General features: G+C 46.7%; 1 protein-coding gene across 1 annotated transcript in view; it reads left to right on the top strand.

The window, feature by feature from the left end:
- The window catches only part of UFSP2 (UFM1 specific peptidase 2), a 119,791-nt gene that overhangs the window by 9,406 nt on the left and 97,043 nt on the right, over positions 1–13,342 (top strand). Inside the window, exons 3-6 of the mRNA XM_063920753.1 lie at positions 2,185–2,368; positions 3,205–3,265; positions 5,640–5,797; positions 6,185–6,377. Of these exons, the coding sequence (XP_063776823.1) occupies positions 2,185–2,368; positions 3,205–3,265; positions 5,640–5,797; positions 6,185–6,377 (596 nt within the window). The remainder of the gene's footprint in view (positions 1–2,184; positions 2,369–3,204; positions 3,266–5,639; positions 5,798–6,184; positions 6,378–13,342) is intronic.

Raw genomic sequence — 13,342 nt, 5'->3', positions numbered from 1 at the left:
TAAGGAGTTGTGTAAGATTAATGGCCGCACTACTGCTATGGCTGTTTTGGCGCGCAGAGCTCTGTGGTTGCGTCAGTGGGCGTCAGACGCGGATTTAAAAAGGGTGTAGAAAATCTTCTCTTTACCAACACAAGGGCCATCTCAGCCAAATTCATTCCAGGAGTGGACAACTGGGAAGCGGACTTTCTCAGCAGGCACGACCTCCATCCAGGGGAATGGGGCCTACATCCCCAGGTGTTTCAACAGTTAGTTCACCGGTGGGGCTGTCCGCAGATCGATCTGATGGCTTCTCGACTCAACAAGAAGCTATGCCGTTATTGTTCCAGGACGAGGGATCTGCAGGCTGTAGCAGTGAACGCGCTGACGACACCGTGGATGTACCAGTTTGTGTACCTGTTCCTCCCTCTACCGCTGATCCCAAGGGTACTAAAAAGGCTAAGAAGGGAAATCGTTCAGGCAATTCTGATTGCCCCGGATTGGCCTCGACGGGCGTGGTACTCTGACCTCCTGACCATGTCTCTGGAGGATCCCTGGCCTCTGCCGCTCCACGACGATCTTCTGCAGCAAGGTCCAGTCGTCTATCCAGACTTACAGCGGCTACGTTTGATGGCTTGGAAGTTGAGAGGGAAATTCAAGCAAGAAAGGATCTTCCTTCCCGGGTTATTTCCACCATGGTCCAAAACATTATCATCGTATCTGGAAAAAGTTTGTTTCCTGGTGTGACAGTAGAAAGGTGTCTCCCGTGGAATTTAGAATTGGTCGTTTTCTACTTTTCCTCCAAGCGGGAGTGGATATGGCCCTACGTTTAGGCTCAATCAAAGTCCAGATTTCGGCGCTCTCTATTTTCTTACAGAAACAGCTTGCCATGTTACCAGAAGTACAGACTTTCCTTAAGGGTGTTCTTCATATGCAACCACCTTTTATACCTCCCACGGCTCTGTGGGACCTCAATGTGGTTTTGTCCTTTCTCCAATCGGACTGGTTTGAACCCTTACATAGGGTGGAGTTAAAGTTTTTAACCTGGAAGACGGTGATATTTTTATCACTGACGTCTGCCAGATGTGTCTCTGAATTAGGGGCCTTATCCTGTAAGAGACCTTATTTGATTTTTCATGCAGACGGGGCGGAACTTAGGACCCGCCCTCAGTTTTTGCTTAAAGTGATGTCAGCTTTTCATGTGAATCAACCTATTGTGGTTCCAGTGTTGTCTGACGCTTCCGTTAGTCCTGAGTCCTTGGATGTGGTCTGGGCTCTGAAGAGTTATGTCAAACGGACGGCCCGTCATCGGAAATCTGACTCGCTGTTTTTCCTTTATGATGTCACCAAGATTGGTTGGCCAGCTTCTAAGCAATCTATTGCTCAATTTGACCATTCAACAGGCCTATACTTTGGCTGCTCTGCCCTTGCCGACGTCTATTCAGGCCCACTCGACGAGGTCGGTGGGGTCTTCCTGGACGGCTGCCTGGGGTGTATCGGCCCTACACTTGTGCCGAGCTGCAACTTGGTCTGGTTCGAACACGTTTGTTAAATTCTATAGGTTCGATACCTTGTCCAAGGTTGACCTTCAGTTTGGTCAGGCGGTTTTACAGGGGTCTCAGCACTCTCCCACCCGTTTGGGAGCTTTGGGACTTCCCCATGGTACTAAAGTACAAGACCCCAGTATTCACTAGGACGTAAGAGAAAATAGGATTTTAATACCTACCGGTAATTCCTTTTCTCCTAGTCCGTAGTGGATACTGGGTGCCTTGCCTCAGTGCTTCATTCCTGCTTACTTGTGTAAGTGTTTGGTGGGACCGACGTTGCGGGCCCATTCTGTTGTTGGGATTGCTGTGCTATCCGGGTTAGGTTGGTGTTGCTATACTCTGTTCTGGTTAGCGCCCTCCTTTCATTTATGGTTGTGTGTTGGCTTGTTGCCTCACCGCTGTTGTATTGTTTCTTCTCTAATATTATGTCCGTCTCCTCGGGCACAGTTTTCCTAGACTGAGTCTGGTAGGAGGGGCATAGGGGGGAGGAGCCAGCACACACATGCACACACTAAATGTTTTTAAGTGCCAGACTCCAGTGGACCCGATCTATACCCCATGGTACTAAAGTACAAGACCCAGTATCCACTACGGACTAGGAGAAAAGAAATTACCGGTAGGTATTAAATTCCTATTTTTTTCTTTTCTTTTTATAACGCAGAAACCACAGCTAAAAAGGCACTGGTAAAAGAACTGCATGATCTCATTACAAAGCTTCAGTCTGAATCCCTGGTGTTCTGTGTCTACCGCAACTCATTGTATATATGGCCCAACACTGGAGCCTGCTCATCACCCACTGACCTCACGGATGACTCTCCCTGCAAAGACATCTTAAGCTTTGTGCAGTAAGGGGAAAAAATGTCTGATTTCTTAATATTGTAAAAAGTATCTTGTTAAAATGGAGGGGTCTCTCCTCCCTGAAATGGGATTAGTAGCGTTCCTCCATGCCAAAGACTGCGAAATAGATTCGGTAAATACACAAAATCCACTCCGGGGGGGGGGGGGGGGGATTCAATTGTTTGAAAAGTCAGTTGGGTGTCTGGTTTTTAGTCCCTCAGGGAAAGTGGGATAAAGGAGAACATAAAATGGTGATGGCTGCTTCGGCGGCAGTAGCTAGAAAATCAATATTACAAACGTGGATTCAACCAGGAATCCGCCCAATGTCAATATATTTGGATAAATTATACTTTTATATATCCGCATGGATTGGGTGGAGGCTTCCCTCCAGAAGGAAAGGAAAAATAGAGAATTCTTTGGGGAATGGGGGAAATATATAGCGTTGCTCTCTCCAAATATACAGCAACGCGTTCAAGAGTGTTTTCACGGAATCAGTTTAAACAAGTTTGTTATAACAAATTCTAGTGTTTATTAACGGGAGAAGTCCTATATTGGGAAAAATAACTTTTAGGTGGAGTGGGAAGAGGGGTGTTTGTGAGGGCGGAGAAAACCTAAGGGATGGGTGGGGCATTTGAAAGGGATGGCTATCTCTGTAGTAGATCCCTGTAGTCATGTAGTCAGATTATGATAGAAAGTGTGTGTAATCCAATGGTAATTGGTAATGGCTTGGTATCAGGCATTGCCTGAAAAAGATTTTAAGAATGATGTTTTGTATGCTTTTGTAATTATACTGAAGACAATTGCGCACACAATATTATATGTTTAAATGTGATCTTTTTTTCAGATCTGATGATGACAGTACAGCACACAAAAAGTCTAAAAAGAAGGAGAAAAAGTTGCAAGTGGCAAGTTCCTTACTTGGAAGCTTTTACTGTTTGTTTGTTTGTTTGTTTGTTTTGTTTTTTACTTTAAAATCCTTTTCGGAGGTATCCAGTTAGCCGTGGTAATTTACCGCGGCTAACTGGTTTGCCGGGGCTATGAGATTAGCCCCAGTAAGCCAGAGTTTATTGCTGTTTCCGGCACTTGTCGGGGATTATATCGAAGGCATGCAAAGCATAATCCGTGTTAAGTGCCCCCTTGACCCGCGATAAGTGTGTGAAAATACATAGGGCCGCTGCTTATCACGGGACCTATGCGAAAAACATGTGTTTTTCGCAGACCTAATTGGATAGTGTGATAAAGAAATGTAGAAAACACCTGTTTTTCGCATCCGCAGCACTATCGTGGGTAATTGGATACCACCCTTTAACTACCTGGTGTCATTTGCTGATGTAATAAAACATCAACATTTTTTATAAAACATCACTACCTGCTCTTTCAGGGTTATACAAGTATAATCAATTAAAGCTGCAATCCAATAGAAAATGATTTGTTTTAAATACAGTGCTGGTGCAGGCTATGAGAAAAATCTTTATAATTACCCAGAGGTTCCCAAATACTCCTCAAGGCACCTTGATTGTCCAGGTTTTAAGTATATACAGTACATAGTTTAGAACAGATGGTTAAATCAAATTGACTGAGGCACTAATGTCACCTGTGGCAAGCATGGGTGTACTTAAACCTGGACCGTTAGGGTGCTTTAAGGACCGCATTGTGTTTGGGAACCTCTGTAATTGCCATTTTTCCCTAGTTTTTTTTGCTCAGGCTTTAAAGGATTTATAATATGCAAAGTTTCTGCAGTGTCATCTGACTTTGTTTGCAAATATAGCCATATGGCACATTATGTAGTTTCCAGCACAGTCCTCACTGTTCACTATTTACCTTCCCCCTCCTTCTTCCAACTCTGCCATCACATGACATGCTGATGTGTGTCTGAGCAGTGGCACCAAGGGGGAGGATAGCAGGTACAAATTATCCAGGCCCAGGCTTGTTGGAGGGACCTGCAGGGGCGCAGGTCTGCCGCCCCCAAACCCCCCTGCCCCCCTCCTCCATTGGCCAATTCTACTTGTTAGTGGCAGCGCTGGGTCAGGGGAGGCTGCTGCCGCTGAACACAGCAGTTTCTTCTTCCTGCACCTGAGGTGGGGGAAAGCGATTATACTAATCACGTCCCCCTGGATCTGCCCCTGGCTGAGAGGTGCATGGCATCCTCCCTATGTATTTGTTGCACTTTGTGGCACAAAAAGCCCCCTACTTTAGCTGGGCCCAGCAGAGCTCTACGGCCCTGTATATGAGACTGGCGGCCACAGCTATAATGGCCATCTGGCAAATGCCAGAAGGGCTGTTGGGCGGGTCCAGCCATCTGAAGGTGTGCTCGGACAACATATTTAGATGGGGCGTGCTGCAAAGCAACACCCCCTTTATCAGTGCGTGCACACAGAAACCGTTCCAGTGCTGGATTATCATTTTGTCTGATTGTAAAGCGCAACGGAATTTGCTGCGCTATATAAGAAACTGTTAATAAATAAATAATAAATAAATAATCCCAGTTTGTCACTTCTGGCAGCCATACTTGTTTGCCATTCAGAGACATTTTGAAAATTAGATAATGATTTGTAAGCGGACATGATGCATGCTTAAGGAAATTGAAAAATAAAGCCTATGTGGGTTTATCTAATTTTGTCTCCTTGCTGAGTTTGCAGGTCTAAAGGGGTAATTCAGAGTTGATCGCAGCAGCAAATTTGTTAGCAGTTGGGCAAAACCATGTGCACTGCAGGTGTGGCAGATATAACATTTGCAGAGAGAGTTAGATTTGGGTGGGGTATATTGTTTCTGTGCAGGATAAATACTGGCTGCTTTATTTTTACACTGCAGTTTAGATTTCAGTTTGAACACACCCCACCCAAATCTAACTCTCTCTGCACATGTTGTATCTGCCCCCCCCCCTGCAGTGCACATGGTTTTGCCCAACTGCTAACAAATCTGCTGCTGCGATCAACTCTGAATTACCCCCTAAGTTCCACTTAAACAGTCTTGATCATGCCATACATATTATTATTCTGTGGAATTGTGGTTCTTCTGTTGGAAATCACACTATTGAAGTTAATTGTATATCTTTCCGGAGCCCTTAAAAGTTACAAGTGCTCATGAATTCTGCATTATTTTGGCCACTCTGATCTTGCGCCCCTTCAAACAGCCTGTCTTGGGATATCTTTGCTGTATATCTGTTAATTATGCTACATATATAGTTAGTGTGTGTGTCAGAAATATATAATACTTTTTTCTGTATTTATCATGCTCTGTTAGTAAATCAGTTCAAATACTCTTTTGGTACAATTCCAGCAGCAAATCGTAAACCTCAACATGATGTTTGAGATGTCCACCTCTTCTAAAGCAGTATCTCCAGTGATTACGTTCAGCACACAGAGTCAGCATCGTGTAAGCGTGACCCTGCCCATCGACAGTGTGGTGACTGTTTCTGCAGAAGAGAAATGGGGGAGGTCTGTATCCTGAAGATAGAAAATTGTGTTTGTTTAGGTTTTTTTTAACATTCTTTGGGGGGAAAAGGAATTGCTTTTTGGGCACCCTGTGCCCGACCGAGTAATTCAGTTGTTGCTTCGTTCGGCAACGAATACTGGGGGCATCTGTAATTTTGGCTCATCCCCTCCGGGCAGAAATGTGCGAAAAGTCAGGTTTCTCGCACATATTCCTTGTCGTGGCTAAATCCAGTCTATATGGAACAACAATTGCATATCGCCCCAGCTAAAGTGACCGGCTATACGGTGCGAAGGGGCACCATAAAACAATTAAACTTGTGTTTGAGTAAATGAGCAGTCACTTTATCTGTAAGTAATACACACTATTTTTGTCTTTAACATCCCGCACAGAGTACGTGAGATGCTTGTGAGTGGAATAAAGTCCCAAGTGGCTGACATGGAGAAATGCATGCTGAAATATATGAAGGGAACATCGATTTGTTTGGCAGAACCATTCCACTTTATGTTACCAGAAAGGAGAGGCCTCGTCACTGTGATGTATCCAGCAGGAGTTGCAGAGGCTCAGCTGGAAGACAACAGAAAGGTAAAATGTATGCTATAGGACTTACTGAGATCAAGGCCCAGCCATTGAGTATTGGGGCATGTTCAAGTTTGTTAAACCACAATCACAGCATGCCCATGGCCCCTAGTGCAGTAGCCTGGACAGAGTACAAAGAGTGTTAAAAAAAATGATATACAGTAAATACACACAAGCCCTTTTCACTGTTCTTTTTCTAAAGTACTTGGATGAAATATTTATCAACAATGTAATTTGACAAGAAAGGAAAATGCTTTGAGAAGAACACAGTTGCACTGCTGGAGTCCCAGTATTGAATGACATTGGTATCACCCATTCAGATTATTTAATACCAATTACAAGCAGCATTTTCTTTTCAAACGTACTACATTGTAGTGTAAGAGTGCCATGAAACTACTGTAGAAAAAAAGGGCATTCTGTGGGTTTCACTGTTATAGTTGGAATCCCCTGTGCTACCTTGAGCTGGTTATCAATAACATGGGGAACCAAAGGTAGTTGTCCCCTTGTTTTAGTAGGATGAGCCCAGGCTTCTATTGCTAAGACTGGACATAGAATTGGGGAGCATTTACAACTTCTCCAGTTCATTCCAATGTCCCATTAATTTCAATGGCTACATTTAGTGCACACTGGAAAGCCCATTAAAATGAATGGGACATTTCATTGGTTTTCAAGCAGGTGTCTGAGAACTGTAGGATTATATTTAGAGATTTTAATGGCGATTTACTAAATCATTTTGTATGAGATTACCCGTTTCTTACCAAGCAAAAAATAGGGCATGTTTTTATTTGTAATACGAATTGCTGAAATATATTTATCCCACAATAGATAATGAGTATGTGAAAGCGGAGATAAATAAGAAGTAAGAGTCTATTTTGCTATAAGGAGAAAAAAGTAGAAAGGTTGTGATCTCCGAATCCTTGTGATGGCTCCATACATAGTAGCCATGCTAGCATGAAGATTGGATTGGTCTTTAAGGCCTTCCCTTCTTTCGTAAACATTTGAACACTCCTAAATCAAATAAGGGAATACAAGGCAAATGTTAATCCATTTTGGCTAGAGACTAAAGCAACTGGTAGAGGAACAGCCGTATGTACTCCTAGTAAACAAGGAGCTAGGACTTCATTGACCAGTACTTCACCCCAGGTGCTGGCTGGAAATTTTCAGGCTGGCTGGCAAGTTTCAGCCCAGGGGCACAATATGTGCTGCCAGATGGGGCGTACCTAATAGTAGTCTGTACTTCAACCTCTTTATTACCATACTATCTGGAATGCATTGCAGGCAAGTCTTTGGTGTGTCTAGTACTAAGCAGTGTGAAGCAATTGGGAATAGAGAAAACTCTTAAACTTTTTACCTGTATAACTTCCTTTTTTGATCATATATATATATATATATATATATATATATATATATATATATATATATATAATTCTCTGACGTCCTAGTGGATGCTGGGTACTCCGTAAGGACCATGGGGAATAGCGGGCTCCGCAGGAGACTGGGCACTCTAAAAGAAAGATTAGGTACTATCTGGTGTGCACTGGCTCCTCCCTCTATGCCCCTCCTCCAGACCTCAGTTAGAATCTGTGCCCGGCCCGAGCTGGTTGCACACTAGGGGCTCTCCTGAGCTTCTAGTAAAGAAAGTATTTGTTAGGTTTTTTATTTTCAGTGAGATCTGCTGGCAACAGACTCACTGCTACGAGGGACTAAGGGGAGAGAAGCGAACCTACCTGCTTGCAGCTAGCTTGGGCTTCTTAGGCTACTGGACACCATTAGCTCCAGAGGGATCGAACACAGGCCCAGCCTCGGTCGTCTGGTCCCGGAGCCGCGCCGCCGTCCCCCTTGCAGAGCCAGAAGCAAGAAGAACTTCCTGAAATTCGGCGGCTGAAGACTCCGGTCTTCATTAAGGTAGCGCACAGCACTGCAGCTGTGCGCCATTGCTCCCTATGCACACCACATACTCCGGTCACTGATGGGTGCAGGGCGCTTGGGGGGGCGCCCTGGGCTGCAATTAGAGTACCTTACATTGGCAAACAGCACATAATATAGTCTAAAAAACTATATATGTGCAAAAATCCCCTGCCATAATATAAATATAAGAGCGGGAGAAGTCCGCCGAGAAAGGGGCGGGGCTATCTCCCTCAGCACACTGGCGCCATTTCCTCTTCACAGCTCCGCTGGAAGACAGCTCCCCAGGCTCTCCCCTGCAGTTTCCAGGCTCAAAGGGTAAAAAAGAGAGGGGGGGCACTAAATTTAGGCGCAAACTGTATATGTAAAGCAGCTATAGGGAAAATTTTTGTGTTAGTGTAAATCCCTGATTAAATAGCGCTGTGGTGTGTGCTGGCATACTCTCTCTCTGCCTCCCCAAAGGACTTTGTGGGGTCCTGTCCTCGGTCAGAGCATTCCCTGTGTGTGTGCGGTGTGTCGGTACGGCTGTGTCGACATGTTTGATGAGGCTTACGTGGAGGCGAAGCAGGTGCCGATAAGTGTGATGTCACCCCCTGCGGGGCCGACACCAGAGTGGGTGGATATGTGGAAGGTATTAACCGACAGTGTCAACTCCTTGCATAAAAGGCTGGATGACGTAACAGCCGTGGGACAGCCGGCTTCTCAGCCCGTACCTGCCCAGGCGTCTCAAAGACCATCAGGGGCTCACAAACGCCCGCTACCTCAGATGGCAGATACAGATGTCGACATGGAGTCTGACTCCAGTGTCGACGAGGATGAGACATATACACAATCCACAAGGGGCATCCGTTGCATGATTACGGCAATGAAAAATGTGTTACACATTTCTGACATTAACCCAGGTACCACTAAAAAGGGTATTATGTTTGGGGAGAAAAAGCAGCCAGTGTTCTTTCCCCCATCAGATGAGTTGAATGAAGTGTGTGAAGAAGCGTGGGGTTCCCCCGATAAGAAACTGGTAATTTCTAAAAAGTTACTGATGGCGTACCCTTTCCCGCCAGAGGACAGGTCACGTTGGGAGACATCCCCTAGGGTGGATAAGGCGCTCACACGCTTGTCAAAAAAGGTGGCACTGCCGTCTCAGGATACGGCCGCCTTAAAGGAGCCTGCTGATAGAAAGCAGGAGGCTATCCTGAAGTCTGTATATACACACTCAGGTACTATACTGAGACCTGCAATTGCTTCAGCATGGATGTGTAGTGCTGCTGCAGCGTGGTCTGATACCCTGTCAGATAATATTGATACCCTCGACAGGGATACTATTTTGCTAACCATAGAGCATATTAAAGACGTCGTCTTATATATGAGGGATGCACAGAGGGATATTTGCCGGCTGGCATCTAGAATTAATGCAATGTCCATTTCTGCCAGGAGGGTATTATGGACCCGGCAGTGGACAGGTGATGCTGATTCTAAAAGGCACATGGAGGTTTTGCCTTATAAGGGTGAGGAATTGTTTGGGGATGGTCTCTCGGACCTCGTATCCACAGCAACAGCTGGGAAATCGACTTTTTTACCTCAGGCTCCCTCACAGCCTAAGAAAGCACCGTACTATCAGGTACAGTCCTTTCGGCCTCAGAAAGGCAAGCGGATCAAAGGCGCTTCCTTTCTGCCCAGAGGCAGGGGGAGAGGGAAAAAGCTGCACCAGACAGCCAGTTCCTAGGAACAAAAATCCTCCCCTGCTTCTACTAAGTCCACCGCATGACGCTGGGGCTTCACAGACGAAGCCAGGTGCGGTGGGGGCGCGTCTCCGGAACTTCAGCGACCAGTGGGTTCGCTCACAGGTGGATCCCTGGGTTCTGCAAGTGGTATCTCAGGGATACAAGCTGGAGTTCGAGACTACTCCCCCTCGACGTTACCTCAAATCAGCCTTGCCAGCTGCTCCTAGAGAAAGGGAGGTAGTACTGGCGGCTATTCACAAGCTGTACCTTCAGCAGGTGATAATCAAGGTACCCCTCCTTTAACAGGGACGGGGTTACTATTCAACAATGTTTGTGGTACCGAAACCAGACGGTTCGGTGAGACCCATTCTAAATTTGAAAGCTTTGAACACTTATATAAGGAAGTTCAAGTTCAAGATGGAATCGCTCAGGGCGGTTATTGCAAGCCTGGAAGAGGGGGATTTTCTGGTGTCGCTGGACATCAAGGATGCATACCTGCATGTCCCCATTTACCCACCTCACCAGGAGTACCTCAGGTTTGTGGTACAGGACTGCCATTACCAATTCCAGACATTGCCGTTTGGTCTGTCCACGGCACCGCGGGTGTTTACCAAGGTAATGGCCGAAATGATGATACTTCTTCGTCGGAAGGGAGTTATAATTATCCCGTACTTGGACGATCTCCTTATAAAGGCGAGGTCCAAAGAGCAGTTGCTAGTCAGCGTAGCACTATCTCAGGACGTGCTACTTCAGCACGGCTGGATTCTAAATATCCCAAAGTCACAGCTGATTCCTGCGACGCGTCTGCTGTTCTTGGGCATGATTCTGGACACAGAACAGAAGAAAGGGTTTCTCCCGGAGGTGTAGGCCCAGGAATTATCATCTCTGGTCAGGGACCTCCTGAAACCAAAGCAGGTGTCGGTGCACCACTGCACGCGAGTCCTGGGAAAGATGGTGGCTTCTTACGAAGCAATTCCCTTCGGCAGGTTCCATGCGAGGACCTTTCAGTGGGATCTGTTAGACAAGTGGTCCGGATCGCATCTTCAGATGCATCGATTGATCGCCCTGTCCCGAGGGCCAGGGTGTCTCTGCTGTGGTGGCTGCAGAGTGCGCACCTTCTCGAAGGCCGCAGATTCGGCATACAGGACTGGGTCCTGGTGACCACGGATGCAAGCCTCCGAGGTTGGGGGGCAGTCACCCAGGGAAGAAACTTCCAAGGACAATGGTCGAGTCAGGAAACTTCCCTACACATAAATATTCTGGAACTAAGGGCCATTTACAATGCCCTGAGTCAAGCAGAACCCCTGCTTCAAAACCAACCGGTTCTGATTCAGTCAGACAACATCACAGCGGTCGCCCATGTAAACCGCCAGGGCGGCACAAGAACCAGGGTGGCAATGGCAGAAGCCACAAGGAATCTTCGATGGGCGGAGAATCACGTGATAGCACTGTCAGCAGTGTTCATTCCGGGAGTGGACAACTGGGAAGCAGACTTCCTCAGCAGGCACGACCTCCACCCGGGAGAGTGGGGACTTCATCCAGAAGTCTTCCAGCTGATTGTAAACCTTCGGGAACGGCCACAGGTGGACATGATGGCGTCCCGCCTCAACAAAAAGCTGAAAAGATATTGCGCCAGGTCAAGGGACCCTCAGGCGATAGCTGTGGACGCTCTAGTGACACCGTGGGTGTACCAGTCGGTTTATGTGTTCCCTCCTCTTCCTCTCATACCCAAGGTACTGAGGATAATAAGAAGGAGAGGAGTAAGAACTATACTCATTGTTCCGGATTGGCCAAGAAGAGCTTGGTACCCAGAACTTCAAGAAATGATCTCAGAGGACCCATGGCCTCTGCCGCTCAGACATGACCTGCTGCAGCAGGGGCCCTGTCTGTTCCAAGACTTACCGCGGCTGCGTTTGACGGCATGGCGGTTGAACACCGGATCCTGAAGGAAAAGGGCATTCCGGAGGAAGTCATTCCTACGCTGATTAAAGCTAGGAAGGATGTGACCGCAAAACATTATCACCGCATATGGCGGAAATATGTTGCTTGGTGTGAGGCCAGGAAGGCCCCAACGGAGGAATTTCAGCTGGGTCGATTTCTGCACTTCCTACAGTCAGGGGTGACTATGGGCCTCAAATTGGGTTCCATTAAGGTCCAGATTTCGGCTCTGTCGATTTTCTTTCAAAAAGAACTGGCTTCACTGCCTGAAGTTCAGACATTTGTTAAAGGAGTGCTGCATATTCAGCCCCCTTTTGTGCCTCCAGTGGCACCTTGGGATCTCAACGTGGTGTTGGATTTCCTAAAGTCGCATTGGTTTGAGCCACTTAAAACTGTGGAGCTAAAATATCTCACGTGGAAAGTGGTCATGCTGTTGGCCTTGGCTTCGGCCAGGCGTGTGTCAGAATTGGCGGCTTTGTCATATAAAAGCCCTTATCTGATTTTCCATATGGATAGGGCGGAATTGAGGACTCGTCCCCAATTTCTTCCTAAGGTGGTATCAGCGTTTCATTTGAACCATATCCTGCATGCACCCAACAAGCTGGGTGCTCCTGCTTCTAAGCACACTATTGCTCGCTGGATCTGTAGCACGATTCAACTTGCACACTCTGCGGCTGGACTGCCGCATCCTAAATCTGTAAAAGCCCATTCCACGAGGAAGGTGGGCTCTTCTTGGGCGGCTGCCCGAGGGGTCTCGGCTTTACAACTTTGCCGAGCTGCTACTTGGTCGGGTTCAAACACTTTTGCAAAATTTTACAAGTTTGATACCCTGGCTGAGGAGGACCTTGAGTTTGCTCACTCGGTGCTGCAGAGTCATCCGCACTCTCCCGCCCGTTTGGGAGCTTTGGTATAATCCCCATGGTCCTTACGGAGTACCCAGCATCCACTAGGACGTCAGAGAAAATAAGAATTTACTCACTGGTAATTCTATTTCTCGTAGTCCGTAGTGGATGCTGGGAGCCCCTCCCACGTGCGGACACTCTGCAATACATGTATATAGTTATTGCTTAACTAAAGGGTTTTTGTTATGAGCCATCTGTTACTGAGGCTCATTTGTTGTTTCATACTGTTAACTGGGTATAGTTATCACAAGTTGTACGGTGTGATTGGTGTGGCTGGTATGAGTCTTACCCTGGATTCCAAATCCTTTCCTAGTAATGTCAGCTTTTCCGGGCACAGTTCCCCTAACTGAGGTCTGGAGGAGGGGCATAGAGGGAGGAGCCAGTGCACACCAGATAGTACCTAATCTTTCTTTTAGAGTGCCCAGTCTCCTGCGGAGCCCGCTATTCCCCATGGTCCTTACGGAGTACCCAGCATCCACTACGGACTACGAGAAATAGAATTACC

Source organism: Pseudophryne corroboree, chromosome 1 (genome assembly GCF_028390025.1).
Source record: "Pseudophryne corroboree isolate aPseCor3 chromosome 1, aPseCor3.hap2, whole genome shotgun sequence".
NCBI lineage: Eukaryota > Metazoa > Chordata > Amphibia > Anura > Myobatrachidae > Pseudophryne > Pseudophryne corroboree.
This window is presented reverse-complemented; position numbering and strand designations above follow the sequence as displayed.